Below are 16,259 nucleotides of genomic sequence, written 5' to 3'. Positions count from 1 at the left end.
CTATGAATTGGACGAATGTGGTAATGGCATGATGGATACTTGGAAGGCTTGCTTCTTCCAAGTCTGTAAATTGAAGTCAATGACTCTAACTTTTAAAATCGTAACCACTTTTTGACTGGGTTATGTTAATGGTTCCCCTCATTGTATCGCTTACTGAAAAGTCTAAAGCCGCATAAAGGATCTGAGGAAGATTTTAGGTTCCACAGCTCTATCTCCACTGGATTGATTTTGCTACCTTGTTTAACTTTATTAAGTTAATAGATATAGTCTTGTCTAGAAAGAGAACATACCCTACTTTACTGTAAATCTTTTTTTTACTGTAAAAAGGAAATCTTACTCTTCTCCATCCTTAATATAGCCACCTATTAGAGTACTAGAGGTTTCATCCATAGATTTGGTGTTTTTTAAATTAAAGTTATAAACCCAGGTTTCTAGGCTCAATATTTGATATAAAAAAGTACCATTTTTCAGTAGAACTTTGTGATATATTTTTATCACTTTGTGGAGAAAATCTCGGGTAATAAAATTTCATTCTTTGTTTTTTATTTACCATTTCCCCGACTTTTCAAAATAGAGAAATGAGTTGAGTTACATGGGCTAAAAACCCTACGGTGTTCATGCAGAACCTGAACCACTGTGAGAAACAAGATTATTAAAAATTACTTTTTGGCACAGTATTTAATTTTTAGTGTGGCAAAGCAGGAATTTATAATGTCCACCTACTTATAGATCTCCTCTTAATTATTAATAATAATTTGTAAGTATAACTTATTTTGTGAATAGTTCAAGCTCCTATTTAAGGCCAATCTTTCCACATGTGCATTGGGCCCTATTTCCTCTTAACCTTTTCAAGAACTTTACTCTTAAAATTGCTTCCTTTTTATTGTACTATCAATTTTAAAATTTATAGTGAACATAGATATGGTCAAAAATCCCCTATATTAAAAAACGAAACGAAACCAAAAAAATTCCTTTGGCTCTTCTCCCTAACAGTATCACTCTATTAATCTATGTTACTTTATAACACAACTCCCTGAAAACACTCTCAACTTCACCCTTTATTCTTTTTTAAACTCATATCACCAGGCTTTCATTCTTTAGAACTTCTTCACCAAACAACTCCTCAAGATCACCAATGTCCTCCATGGTGCCAAACACGATTCTTCTCTATCTCATTTACGGCATTTGGCACTGTTTTTAAAAGGTCAGAATGATCAACTCTTTATTCTCTTGGCTTCTTGATCACCACAGCCTCCCAGGCTTTCTTCTATATACCTAACTACTAATTCTTAGTTTCAATGATTGACAATTTTTCCTTTTCTAAGCATCTCAAAGGAATGCCAAATACTTGGTCATTCTTTCGGTTTTAAACACTATGTTAAGATGCTGATAACTGCTCATTTTCTATTTCCAATTCCAACAGCTCCCTCATCAATTTCTTCTCTGACATTTCCACCAAGATGTCTAAAAGGCATCTCAACTTATGTTCAAATTAGAACTTTTAATTTGCAAGACCACTCCCCCTCCTCCCTAAACAACAACAACAAAACTCTGCTCTATTACCTTATTATCAGTATCCTTCAAGTCACTGAACCACTTAACCAACTGCTTAGGTCAAAACCCTGAAATCACGTTTGATATCTGTCTCCCATGCCCCACAGCCAAATCCACAAGTTTAATATCAAAATATTACCACTTCTTTAAGAAGCCTCCACCTCCACAGCCACCACCCTAGTCCATCATGACCTCACTTGGATTACTGCAATAACCTCTTTTTTTTTTTGAAGCAAGTCAGTTGTTTACTCACATTAATATTCAAATCTCTACATAAGCAAAAAGAGATTAAAAGAATATGTAAAGATAATCCCAGAATAAAATCATACTTTAAGATGGGCATAGAAAGGAGCCCCAAATGTCCATAGATATAGCAAATATAGGTCTATACAAAGATAGTTTCGTATACTAAATGCTGAAACATCTGCAGAATGAAAAATAAAAAGTCTTTCAAATATTTATGTGACTGTCCATAATCCTGAAGACAATTTCCTCAAGCATTTCATTTTTATGAAATCATTAAATTCCAACAAGATATCTGAAAGCAGAAAGTGAATTTTATTGGCATTATTTATTTGAATGTACAAAATGTATTTATTCATTTGGTATTTTAAAAGAGATGCAACTACTTATGTGCTTTTTGAAAGCAATAACCTCTTAACTGGTCAGCCTGCTCCTATTTTCCCTCCCTATAGCTTATTCATATACCAGCAGAATAACCTTTTAATTTTTTGCTCTCAATCTTCTACTGACCTCCCATGTACTCAAACTAAATTTAAATTTCATACCAAGCCTACATGGACCATACATCATGGTCCTTGGCAATGCCCTAGCCACTCTTGTTCCTTGAACAAACAAAGCACATTCCTGTGTCAGAGATTCTGTACTTACCGATCCCTCTGCCTGGATTTGTTTTTCCCTCAGATACATTTTAAGATTTGCTCTCTTACTTCATTCAAGTCTCTGTTTAAATATCACCTCCAAAGAGAGGATTTCCCTGACCATTCATACTAAAGTGTTATCTTCCCCAACCCACTTGTCTCTAGCCCCCTTAATCTACATCATTTTTCTTTATAGCATCCTTATATTTATTAGAAATAAAGTTTAATTCAGTTTCAATATTGACCAGGATCTGTTATTTGAGTTTTACCTTCTGGTAGGCTTAACAAATAGATGCTTACTTTAACACTGTTCTGACATTCCAGAAATATATAATATTAATATTTGTATAAGGACAGATGTTACCACCCTATTTCATAAGTGTAATAATGTTAGACTGTCAACAAGGCATGACATTTAGATTGATTTAAAAATATTCACTATATGCTACTTGAATGAAAACCCCTTATGTGCTCTATAGGTTGAAATTATCTTAGTCTGAATCATTACTATGTACTTAGTGTAGCAAGAGAATAATTTAAAGAATAATTATAATAAAAATTGTTAGTGTTAAAGATTTCAGAACTTATGGTTCAAGAAATAGATTGGTAATTAATACAAATATTAGACTAAAATAGCAAGATAAATATTAAAAAGTTGGAAACATTTTAGTCAAGAAATATTAATAAAAATTTAATTCAAAAATATATGTATCGGACAGTCCTAAAATCCAGATCTTTAAATTATTCAATATACTGACATTTTCAAAATTAAATAACATGTAACAAAATTTAATCGTAAGTTACTTAGTTCTATTTAACCATGAGTCTTTTAAGAGGAAGAGTTATGTGGAAATATTTCCCATTTTGTGAGGACTAAATAATAATGGAATATCAACTTTGCTATCTCAAAATTTCTCAAGGAGAAAAAGTCAAATATTTAAAAAATATCCAATATAAATCATCTTCAATCCAGATATAAAAATAAAAGATGAGAAAAAAATAAAAACTAGGTGAACGTAATATTTATTTTCTCACTTATCAAATTTCAGAGCTGTAGACATCAAAAATAATATATATTTAGGAACAATTTCTTGTTGAGGTTTTGATTCTATGGAGGTTAAAAAAAATTTGTCAAAATTACTGACATAGATTACGAATAATTTTCAGGAGACGAAGTAAAAGGAGTTCTGAGGTTTGCTAAGCTATGAATCGTGTTCAAGATTCTTTCTAGAATATATATTACTAAAAATATTTTCTTAAATTACTTTTATTGTGTACAAAAGTTAGTATTATTGAGTGTTAAGCCAAATACTTTACTTCAATATTAGGTACAACAGACACACAGATAAATAATATACAGCCCAAAGTCCTTTTAAAGTGTGGTAACATATAAATCAACAATAAAACCAATCACTACTTTCCTTGCTTGTGAAGAGATTTCCAGTTGCAAATAGCTAACAACAAAGTAAAGCTGATAGATAATATATTATGGAATGGAAAATCAGCAAGTAAAGCATAATGCAATTATTGACCATGGAATAAATGTGGTGACGGCTATGATTGATTTAGGAATCACAAGCACACAATGTTTTGTTCACAACCTTCCATTGTATCTTCAGAAATAAAACATTTTGATAGGCGGGATTTGTTGACAACAGCAGAAAAACTGTTAATCATTTCTATTCTTCTTCTTTACCAAAAACAAAAGTATATGGCATACAAGACATTTAGCAACTCTCTTGTTATATATTAATAACATATGTTCAAATAAGATTAAGAGAAGCCTTTAAATGGGAAAAAAAAAAAAAAAAGGCTCATAAATCAAGGGAAGCGTTGGAACAATACTTTGCGAGTAAGGGTACCAGCATAGGAGATATTACTAGCAATCATTGGTTACTTGCAGGAAAAACCATTTGCTAGACCTTGCTGATTCTTCAAGAAACCAAATTTGTCATAAGAGTTTAAGTATTCTCTGCATGTTTTCTGCTGTAAAGATCCTCTTATGCTATTCCAGGAAGCTGCTAAACTTGGTATACATGTGATGAAAGGTGCAATGCAGATAGAAATTCAGGAAAGATTTTGTTATCTTGAAAAGCCAATTATGTTGCTACATTGTCAAATTTCTAGAACCAAGATTTATCTTCTGCAAGCAGTACAAATAGCATGTTTTGTAAGATTGCTTCTATAAAACTGCATATCATTGTAGACCATATAGTACTGTTTAGTATTCCAAATGTGCAAGATAGTTGGCCATACGAAGGATTTATCAGCTGTTACTGCTGAGAAATTACTGTCCCTGTGCAAAATTTGACTCAACATTTTGTAATACTATTGCTATAGTAAAAGCTTTATTTTTCTGAATACAATTTCAGATATATACCCTAAGTTCATTCTGTGATGGTGATAATCCAATTTAAAGCTTGGCTGTATATTAATCTTTAATTTCAAGATTTTGACCAAATTATTTTGATATAATTCTAATATTAACATATTTATTTGTTTGCTATCTATCTCCTTCACTAAAATGTAGTAATTCCTGTTGACAGGAATTTCATGTTTCCTCACTATGGTGTATTTCTAGCACTTAAGAACAGTGGCTGGCATAAAATAGAAGCTCAGTAAATATTCACTGAATGAATAAACTAACAAATATATATTCATATATATGAATAAAAAACATCCACAGGTTTCTCTTATGGGTATAATATACAAAAATGGGGCTGCTGGAGGTTTTAAAGCCACATATAGACGTTTTCAACTTTGTTTATTGATATAAGTCTTCTATGAATAATTTTACTGAGTACTTACTGTGTGTGAAATACCGTACTAAGGACTAGGAGAGTTACTGAGATGAGTTAGGAAAATAACATACTCTTCCAGGAATGCAGAATATGGTAGCAGAACCTTCCCAAAATACAGTAAGACACCTCAAAAAATGAGTGAAAATCTAACAATGTAATTATAATAAATTGCTTTTTACATTTGAGATCTTAAGAGAAATAAAACATTTCAAATGTTAGATTGTCGTAGTAAAGTATAAAGTTAAACCATAACATTTATGGGTAGATTTAGATAGAAGCCAAAAATCTCAAAATATGTAATGAAATACTACAGAATATATCCCAGGAAGCTAAATCATGATGACTGGAAAAAAGAGATTTATGCCAATTTGCTTGAGAATAAATAACCTTATGATTGGAGTCATTTATTTATTCAACAAATATTTACTGAAAAGCCTATCTGTACCGGTTACTGTCTACATGCTTGGATAGGGCAGTAAACAGACAAAACTCTCTGCCCTTATGAAGCTTCCTTTTTAGTGGAAGAATACATAGAAACTCTTGAAAATGAATGGGTTATAATATACAGAGTTTTAGATGAAGATATAGGCCATAGAGAAAAACAAAGAAGGAAAAGAGAGTAAGAAGTATTGGGGATGGGGTGGAGGTTACAATGTGAAACAGGATGATCAGGGAAGGCTTCACTGAAAAGGTGACATCTGAGTGAAGACCTGAAGGAGATAAGGACGATTCCTTGTGCCCATGGGCGGGGGGGAGAGCATTCCAAGGAGAGGAAGCAGCAAGGGTAAAGGCCATGAGAGGAAGCGTGCTGGGTTTGTTCACTGAAAAGCAAGACCAGTATGGCTAGAACAGAGTAAATAAAGTAGAAAACCAGGAAAGGAAAGCAGAGAGATAATGGGGCTTGACCTTAAACTTGTAGGCTGTTGTAAGGATTTTGATACTCGAGATGAGATGACTAGTCATGGGGATATTTCCAAGACAGAGTGATGTAATCTGAGCTGTGCTTTCACATAGGAACATTTGAGATTGTGTGGTTGAGAACCAGTAAGAATGGGAACAAGGGTGGAAGCAGAACTCTAGTTAGATAGCAGCTGCATTCACAATGACTTCAATCAAGGTAGTGGTAGTAGAGATGGCAAAAGGTACCTCTGAATGTATTTTGAATGCAGAGAAAATATGACTTTCTGGTAGACTGGATGTGAAGTGTGAGAGAAGAGAAGTCAACAATGATTCCAAAAGTTTTAGACTGAACTACCCCCTGGGGAACAGGGGATAGCACTAAGTGGTTCTAGATTGGAGTACTTCTGCTGTTTGCTCAAATACTTCCTTTAATTATTTGTTTTGTTGCTTATTTAGTTATCTATTTTCCTGATAAGCTTTAAGGATAGTCTATATGTCATGCTAAGTGGTATTTACTAATAACAATAATTAATGCTATTTATCTATTGCTTAGATCATGCCAAACTTCAAGGTGCGTAATAGTTGATATAAACAACAAAATTCTGTCATAAGAAGGAAGGGTGGCAGGATTTTGTAGTAGAGCAATGTACCAGCCACTGGCTTGACCTTGCCAAAAAAAATTTGAGTGGAGTTCAAGAAGTCACTGTGGATCTTAAAACTAAAGACATGAAACTGAAGCAGAAGTTTGAAATGAACTGTAAGTATTAATGGCAAACCTTAATGCTAATTTAACACACAGCACTCCAAGTTTGCTTTTCAAAGGAAGCATAATGGGGGAGATATTTAGGAGTCCATTAAACATTTCCAGAATATTGGGTCTATTAAGCATAACCAAGTATAACTAGGTCATGGTGATAAAGATCTCTCTTTATATCCTGGCTTGGATATAGAAATCAACACATGAGCAGGGCTGGAATAAAAATTGCAGGTGCACAGTCAAGGGATCCAACTATGAGTAGTTCACAAAACTAGGACAAAGGAACTAAAACAAAGGCTGACAATGTAAGATTTACAAACAGGGTAGAGAACATGCTAGAATTTAGAATGATCATCACAGAAGAATCAAAATATCCTGCTATAAGGGATACACTACAACCAAAGGGAAAACACGGAGTGGAAATCAGGAACACAAGAAAATCTTTGAAGATGTCATTTCTGAAGAAAAGGCAGAAAAATTTGAAGCCAGGGAAATAATTCTAAATTCCCCAAAGAGAATAATCTGTCTAGTCCATTCATTTGTTAAATCCTTTGTTCATTCATTCATTCAGCAGACAGTATATAGGTATTGGAAATACAGTGGAATTTTTTTTTTTAAAAAGATCTTTGCTCTAAAGGATCTTATAGAAACCAGAGAGTGAATGCCAGGCTGCCTGCAAGACTCTCTATGGCTCAGGTTCCTTGGATACCTAGGGGTTCTATAGCTGTCTCTAAATTAAGCATAATCAGAGGAGAGTCTTAAACCTTTTGCCACAAAGTAGACTAAGACTCTCTCCATACTGCAGCTAAAATAATCCCTTTAAAACATAATCTGACTTTCCTCCTTAAAATCCTGCAATGGTTACCTTTTGTCCTTAGGATAAAATATAATTCCTTAATACATTATCATGATTTGGCCCCTCTTGCTCTCCAGCTTGAACACCCCTCCTTGCAATCTATGCTCTGCTTTTAGTTACTTGAAACTACAATGCTTACTTTTATTATTATGTTTTATTTACAAAATTTCAATAACTTTGGTATAACACAATACTTACTCTTGATATCAGACTCTGGTCTGCCTTCTGTCTGATAAATTCTTTCCTCTCATCCTCATTTGGTTTATTGTTACTAAGTTCTCAGCTTAGGCATCACTTCTCTGACCCCTTCTAGGTTAAGTAGTGCTCTTTGCTTCCATAATACTGTACTTCATCATTCTTCTCTTACTGTTGTTTATTCAGTTCTATCTTTCTGATAAGTTGTAAGGATAATTCCTGGAGAACAAGATGTATGTCTATTTTGTTTACCACTCCATATTCAGCAACCTCACACAGTGTTTGGCGCCAGGAAAGTATTAATCACATTTGTGGAATTATCTTTTTTAAGGGGCGAGGTCTCATTGTTGCCCAGGCTGGACTTGAACTCTTGGGCTCAAGTGATCCTCCTGCCTCAGCCTCCTGAGTCACTGGAACTACAGGCACGTGCCACTGTGCCCAGCTTACATTTATAGAACTTTTATTGATAAAAGGATGAATGAATATAAGATCTGTGAGGCAGCTATTGTATCTACTTACTAACCATTATATCCCCAGTACTTCACACAGGGCCTAGAATAAAGTAGCTGCTTATTATATTTTTGAATGAATGAATGAATGAATGAATGCTACCTTTGACCCACGTCAGTCTTACCTTATTTGCATAAAACTCCTGTAATAAACTGGCACAATATATGACACCCTCAATAGTTTGTTCTCTTTTCCCATAAACTATGCCTCAAAATGCAAGACCCTAAAATCTTAAACTATAGCTGGATCTGGGCTCAACCTGCTGTATACCTGTTTGGATTGAGTCTGATCATTATGCTTTCTTAAGAAACCAAAAGGTGCCATTTTCACAGTTCCTTGCAAATAGTGCTTCTAATTTTCCCTGCCCACCCAGTTTCCCATCCTTTGTTTTCCAACTAGGTAGTTACATTGTTCTCCAAGTATCACAAGCTGCTCTGGATATGTACCTGTGAAACAGAAGGCACAGATGAAAACAAGGGATCTATCAAGCCCTTGAATAGATGAAAAGCAAATCCCAAATATTAAAGGTTACCTCAGGAAGATGGATATCTATATATATTTAAAATTTAAAAAATATTAAGCCAGGAAAATAAAACAACATAAAAAGTATCCCCAAGTGGTTGTGGAAGAAGTAGTGCATATTCCCTGGTTGGAAGGATGAAAGGTAAGCTATGGTCAGTCCTGAACATTATCTTGAGGGTTAGGAGGGTATTTTATCACTACAATTAATGCTAAGTGCCTTATAAAGCTTTTAAGAAAATTACACAGTAGAAAAGTGTTCAGTTTTGATGACCAGTTATTAACATATGAATAACCATGCAAGAAATTGCAATAATTCCTGTAAAATTGTTTTAAAGAATATTATAGTACCACCAATATATTTATCATTATAAATACACAGCATAATTATTAAGTGTACTTACATAGTGTAATATAGGCTGCCATTCATGGCAAGTTAAAAGTCCCTGTCCTTTTAAAAATAATTTAAAGGAAACAGTACTGAAAAGTACATGAAGTGGTAAATTATCATAGCCATGCAATTATACAACAAACTTCAGAGCATTTCTATACTTTTCTAAGATCACTAATAGACTTTCTCCCTTTCTTCCTTCCTTCCAGCATTTAGTGATAGATTATGTCCAGGCATATGCACAACAGATAGAAAGATGACTAAATCAGAGTCCCTGACAGATTCTTCTCTGCCTGCTAATTTTAACCCATTTCCAGATCTAGTACTTTTTCTTCCTCCAACAATCCTACAGACTGGAGAACTGGTTATAATAGAAGCCAAACTATTGCTCAGATTGGTCCTGGTACCTTCAAAGGAGTCCCAATTGTAGGCCAGCAAACAGAGTAAGAAGAGATGAAAAGATGAAAAGACAGAAGAACAAGGGAAGACCCCCTGGAGGAGGTCTCTAAAGAGTAAAGAACAGACAGAATCAATACAGAGGTCTAGGGATGAGCCTTCAATTTCATAAGGTCAACTTTTATGTTAGAACAAAGATGATGAAGATGGCTTCAGACAAATTTGTAGATGAGAGAGAAGGGCAGGAATTTTCAAGTGGTCATATCTCACAGCTTGAATTTTCTCTGTGAAGTAAAACATAAGGTGTTCTGCTAAGGAAGAGGGGAGTCAGTGACAGAATGGAATCTTCAAGAAAGAGTGAAGGTTTGAAACATCACTGTGGAATACAGGAGCAGTGCTCAGGGCCCATCCACTGTATCTGAACTGTACCTGAAGGTCCACTGTATCTGAACTGTACCTGAAGGTACACTGTATCTGAAGTGTTGGTAGCAGAGCTCAGCAGCCTGCATATGGACAGCTACTAATCCAAGTTAAATGGTTTTTGGAAAGGATGAAGCATAAAGAAAAGTGAGTTAGGGTACTGAAGGTGCTAGAAAGAGAATACAGTTATATGCCACAAATTGCAGGATGAATTGGCCAGCATCAGGAAAGAAAGTGACAGAATGAGAGAATACTGAGCAGGAAGAGACTGGAAAGTCTAGAGAATACAAACTTGAGGATGAAATGTGGCTGTTGTCAAAGAATAACATGTATGCTTAGGGGTTCAAAGGTGGAGCAGAGATGAGTGATAACAAGGTTAAAGATGTGAACAGGTTTGTGGATTTTTTTTTTTTTTAAAGCATGGATGAAGAGTGCTGCATTGAGGACACAGATCAAGTTATTCATGTGATAGTAGAAGTTAATGTGGTTAAAATGAAAGGCTCTTTTGTGAAGCTGGTGCAACAAGCAGAGGAAGACAGTGGAAAATCCACAAAGGTACCTTGTTTGCATCAACTAACCTGTATCATCTACTATTCCATAAAAAATACACTCTTTCTCTGTCTATACTATTCTTCTGTTTTCCTGAAGTTACCTGACTGGTTTATTCTGAAAAAAATTTATCAATTTGAAATAAACTTTTTTAAAGCAGCTCCCCATAGAGAGCTCCCTAAGGCAAATTAGTCACAGTGATGATTCAGTTTCAGTTACCGTCTATGAGATCCATCTCTACTAAAATTGTAAATTGTTCTCTAAATTCTCAAAAATGATGACAAGCCACAGTAAAGCAGAAAACACATTTTTTGTTAAAAAAAATAGTGCTATACAAAAATAACAAATGGCAGAATAATGAATATATGGTGTTTTATGTGCAAAATCATCATGTAATTCTCACTAGTGATTAGCATAATGGTTATCTCTATAATACAATAGTCACACAGTCGGACAACCCACTTAGTAAATAATTTAGGCTTACCTGTATTGCAAGGGCACGGGCAACAAGACCTCTCAGGTATTGTAAGGGATCTTCTGGGCCTTCCCACTTGCTCTGCCATGCGAGAGGACACTGCAATTTAAAAAGGGTCAAAATTGAGTTTGTGTATATGCTACTACATATAAAAGACTAACAGTAGTGTGATGGAGAAAAATTTTGGCATAATTCACATATACATATGAAATTCATTAAGATATGTCTGTTTTTCTTTGATCTCATTAAATTGAATAGTAGAGACAGCATGAATTAATGTTTCTCTAAAAGGAAGAAAAGTACAAGTTCCTGAAAGAATAAATAGATGAACTTAAACTGGCATATAAAAAATAGTCAACCATATTTTCTTAAACAATGGTTATTGCATAATGAAACACAAATTTGACAAATTCACTTTATAAGTGGTTAAGATTATAAAACAATCAGCTTTGGTCCCTACAGTATTTTTTAAAACTATAAATAGAGCAGTATAATGGAAACTTTATTCCCCAAGCCACATTGAGACATATGAAACAAACAGAAAAAAATAAAAAGGAGTGCATTAAATTAAACACAAATAAAATAAAACCTCTCTAAGAATAGCTGCCTTACAAAAGTTATCTTTCTAATATTTGACCTTCCAATAAAGGCATTCTCTGTTAATGCAGACTCTTCACTGCACAAGTATTCTTGTAAGTTCATGTTGATTATAATATACCTTTTTGGTGAAGATTTTCCTGATTTTCTAAATATTTTATAAATATCACACAAACTTCTCAACATATTATTTTTCTGAAGTGTGGTAATAAAGAAAGAACATCAATTTTTTTACCCCAAACACTGTCTGATTACATAGTTAAGAAACTATGGGCTAGAATATATCAATAATGTATAGAAAATGGGAATTGTAAGATGACCAAATTTCGAGTAGAAAAGGACCTTAGAAAACACTGAATCCCTTTACAGGAATAAAGTAAGCCTTCTTAGGAATGTGATACATAAGTGCCAGAACTGTGCTTTGATCTAAAACAGGTGTAGTGATTTTGAAACACAACTGCAAATCCTTTGACACTTTGCCTCTTGAGACTTGAGGTCTGTGCTCCTCTCTTCCAATACAAAGGAAGTGATACTATGCCAGTTTCCAAGTCTAGGCTATAAAAAATTGGTTGCTTATATTTCCTGCCTTCTGAGATTTTTAATCTTAGAAGTCAGTCACCATGCTGCAGAGCCCAAACTGTCTTTGGAGAGGCACATGTGGAGATAAACAGAGACCCCCAGCTGGCACCAACTTGCCAACCATGTGAGTGAGCTGTGTGAAGGAGACAAGATTTCTCTACCAAGCCCTAGTAAATTCCAGACTTTTAAACTAAAAATAAATGATTTTTTAAAAATATTATTTTAAGCCAGTAAGTTTTGGTGAGATTTGTTCTGCAGCAAGACAACCGATAACAATTTTGATACACCAGAGGCGGGGTGCTGCCTTAACAAAATCCTGAATCATATGGCACTGGACTTGAGACTAGGTGGTGGGTTGAAGCTGGAGGGATCTTTAGGAGAATGTAAGTGAAAACTTAGAGGACTTCTAGGAGACTACTAGAGGAAGCCTATGGAGCTTTGAGGACTTAAAAAAAAAAAAAAGGAAGGACAAATCTCAGACAAACCTCTGTTAAACAACAGGGCTTCAATAAATCTTAAGGGTGTTGTCCTACAGCTGATGCAAAAGCAGCCTAGGATAGAAAGAAAGGCTTATCTTGAAAAGATTTGTGGTTGTGGTTTTTGTCTAATGGAGTGAATCTCAATGAGATTCATAGCAAACTCCCAGTTTTAGAGAAACTGTTCTGGTGTAAACTATCAGTTTAGGATTACAGGGTTAGGAGAGGGTGCAATTCAAAGAGAACTTGGCTCCAGGGCTTCTATGGGAAGGGTGCAGACTGAGAAAACCACTCAGCTGCAAACATGAGCTATATCTTACTGAAATGTATGGATAATTCAGAGGTTAGAATCAAGAGCTCGAAGGGTAAAGCCAAGAGCAATTAATCATTCCTAGGAAACAATACAACATTCTAATAAAGGAACTGGAAACATGAACTTGCTTGGATTTCAGAATTGCTAAGGACATGTTAGCCTCCCAATCTTCCTCCACCCTTTTTGAATAGGAATGTCTACAGTTATCCTATGCCTGTCCTACCATTTTATATTGGTTTTAAAGGGAATAGGTAACTTGTCACTGTAGTTCACTGGTCTTTAGATGGGAACAATATTTATGCAGCTATTTTTGAGGAATTGAACCCAAAAAGCCTCATCCATACTTTCACCTGATTTAAATGACAATTTTTTCCCTTTAGCCTTAGCCTGATCCTGTAATGAAATGAAACATGTGGAGGAGTTTGGGAGGAGACGGTTGTATTTTGCATGTGGGGAAACGTAAATAATTTGTGCCTAGAGGGCAGACTGTGGCAGTTTTTAAACATGACTCCTAAATTATTTGACACTCCTCTCACTCACAAGAGCCAGCCATGAGCCCACTTTGGAAGCTGAGCCTTGTGAGAAACCCTGAGCCAGAATACTCAGCTAAACCACACTTGGATTCTAGACTCACAAAAACTGTGATATTATACATTTCTATTGTTTTATGACACTAAGCCTTAGGACAATTTATTAGTCATCTATAGATGGTTAAGAGAGTTACCAATTTTATTGCCAAGTGTAATACATTAATTCAATAAATGTTTAAGTCATTATTCATCCATTCAGCAATTATTTACTATCTATAATGTGCAGATACTATTAACATAAGGTCCTTGCTATTATGGAGCTTACATTTTATAGCGTGATAGATAATATTTACCTATATAAAAAATATTTAATAGCGTTAAATATGTAGAGAATTAAAACATAATAGGTGATATAATAGAAATGATAATGATAGTGATACATGAGATGAATGAAATAAATATAGTATTTAAAGAAAATTAAAAACCAATAAAGGAGATACAAAGCTGAAGTTCCTTGTGGTGCTTTATGAATAAATTATGTATCATGTTATTGGAGTTTAGAGGAAAAAAATGATTCAATCAAGGAAGTCTTTAAAAAAGAGGCAGCTATTAAGCTATGCCTTGAGTTGCAGGAAATTTTTTAAGCTAATATTTATTGGGTGCTTACTATGTGTTAGTAACTATGCTGAGTGCTTGATAGACACCATCTCATATATTCCTCAAAATAATCCTCAGAAGTGTACTATTAGGTAAGTGCAAAAGTAACTGCAGTTTTTACATTGTTAGAATTTGCTGTTTGATATTGAAATGCATTCTTAAATGTACTTATGTTATACATCATTTTAATGAGCATTTCTCACTTTTTTTTTTTTTTTGCTAATGACTTATTGCTTGCTGTTTATGTTTATTTTAGACCATGGAAATGATGTTAGGCAAAAAGCAAATTTGAGCGATTTTCTTATTTGAGTTCAAAATGGGTTGTAAATCAGTGGAGATAACTGGCAATGTGAACAACACATTTGGCCCAGGAACTACTAACGAACGTACAGTGCAGTGGTGGTTCAGGAAGTTTTGCAAAGGAGATCCTTGAAGATGAGGACATAGTGGCCAGCTATCGGAAGTTGACAACAACCAACTGAGAGCAATCATCCAAGCTGATCCTCTTACAACTACAGGAGAAGCTGCAGAAGAACTCAACATCAACCATTCTATAGTCATTCAGCATTTGAATCAAATTGGAGAGGTGATAAAAGCTTGATAAGAGGATGCGTCATGAGCTAACCAAAAATTGTTTTGAAGTCTTGTCTTCTCTTATTCTACGTAACAACAATGAACCATTTCTCAATCGGATTGTGATGTACAATCAAAAGTGCATTTTATATGACAACCAGCAATGATCAGCTCAGTGTCTGGATCGAGAAGAAGCTTCAAAGCACCTCCCAACGCCAACTTCCACCAAAAAACGGTCATGGTCGCTGTTTAGTGCTCTGCTGGTCTGATCCACTACAGCATTCTGAATCCTGGCTTAACTATTACATCTGAGAAGTATGCTCAGCAAATAGCTGAGATGCACCAATAACTGCAATATCTGCAGCCAGCATTGGTCAACAGAAAGGACCCAATTCTTCTCCGTGACAGTGCCCAACCACAAGTTACATAATCAGTACTTCAAAAGTTGAATTGGACTACAAAGTTGTGCCTCATTCGCCATATTCACCTGACCTCTCGCCAGCTGACTACCATTTCTTTAAGCATCTGAACAACATTTTGCAAGGAAAACACTTCCACAACCAGCTGGATGCAGAAAATGCTTTCCAAGAGTTTCTTGAATCCCAAAAGATAGATTTTTATGTTACAGGAATAAACCAATGTATTTCTTATTGGCAAAATGTGTTGATTGTAATGGTTCCTATTTTGATTAATAAATATGTCTTTGAGCCTAGTTATTAATATAAAAACTTAAAATTCATGATATAAAACCACAATTACTTTTGCACCAACTTAATATTATAATTTCCATTTTACAGAGGAGAAAATGTAGACACAAAGAGAATAGCATGTTCAAAAATCACAGAGCTGGCAAATGGCAGATCCAGGATGTAAACCCCCAGGTAACTTGGCTCTAGAGTCCATATCAGCACCAATACTGTCTTCAATAGATTTAATATTTCTATAATGATTTATATATATTAAACCATTTGAGATTCAATATAAGATAATTATGTATTGGGAATTAAATTTATAATGATGGAGACACTAAGGCTTAGAGTAAGTTTATTTAACTAATCTTAAAGTTTTTTTTTGTTTTTTTTAAACTAAGTGATAGAGAAGTTGAATCCAGGTCTAACCCTAAATGTAACCTCTTTTCACCATCCCATGCGTTTCATGAAAGATGTCACAAAAGCAGAACCAGTTGTAACCAGGGTGTTCATTTGTTAACTCACTCTCTCTCAAATATCAATTAAGTCATTATGCAGCAAGTATGAGTAAATAGCTGCTATCTGCCAATCATTTGTTAACTGCTGAGGATATTAAGTCACAACACAATTCTTGTCTACAA

General features: G+C 34.6%; 1 protein-coding gene and 1 long non-coding RNA gene across 5 annotated transcripts in view; one reads left to right on the top strand and one right to left on the bottom strand.

The window, feature by feature from the left end:
- The window catches only part of LOC105493700 (dynein cytoplasmic 2 heavy chain 1), a 361,100-nt gene that overhangs the window by 26,552 nt on the left and 318,289 nt on the right, over window positions 1-16,259 (bottom strand). For all 3 annotated transcript variants that reach the window (XM_011761557.3, XM_011761558.3, XM_071075514.1), the window contains one exon: window positions 11,214-11,303. In XM_011761557.3, the coding sequence (XP_011759859.2) occupies window positions 11,214-11,303 (90 nt within the window). The remainder of the gene's footprint in view (window positions 1-11,213; window positions 11,304-16,259) is intronic.
- LOC139357578 (uncharacterized) lies at window positions 6,462-15,953 on the top strand. Of its 2 annotated transcripts, none has more exons than XR_011611024.1 (3): window positions 6,462-6,893; window positions 10,600-10,735; window positions 14,613-15,952. It is a non-coding gene; the product is annotated as an uncharacterized lncRNA (long non-coding RNA). The 2 variants fall into 2 exon arrangements; XR_011611023.1 differs by lacking the exon at window positions 6,462-6,893 and adding an exon at window positions 9,082-9,118 and having other exon boundaries at window positions 14,613-15,953.

This window comes from Macaca nemestrina, chromosome 12 (assembly GCF_043159975.1).
Source record: "Macaca nemestrina isolate mMacNem1 chromosome 12, mMacNem.hap1, whole genome shotgun sequence".
Classification (NCBI taxonomy): Eukaryota; Metazoa; Chordata; class Mammalia; order Primates; family Cercopithecidae; genus Macaca; species Macaca nemestrina.
This window is presented reverse-complemented; position numbering and strand designations above follow the sequence as displayed.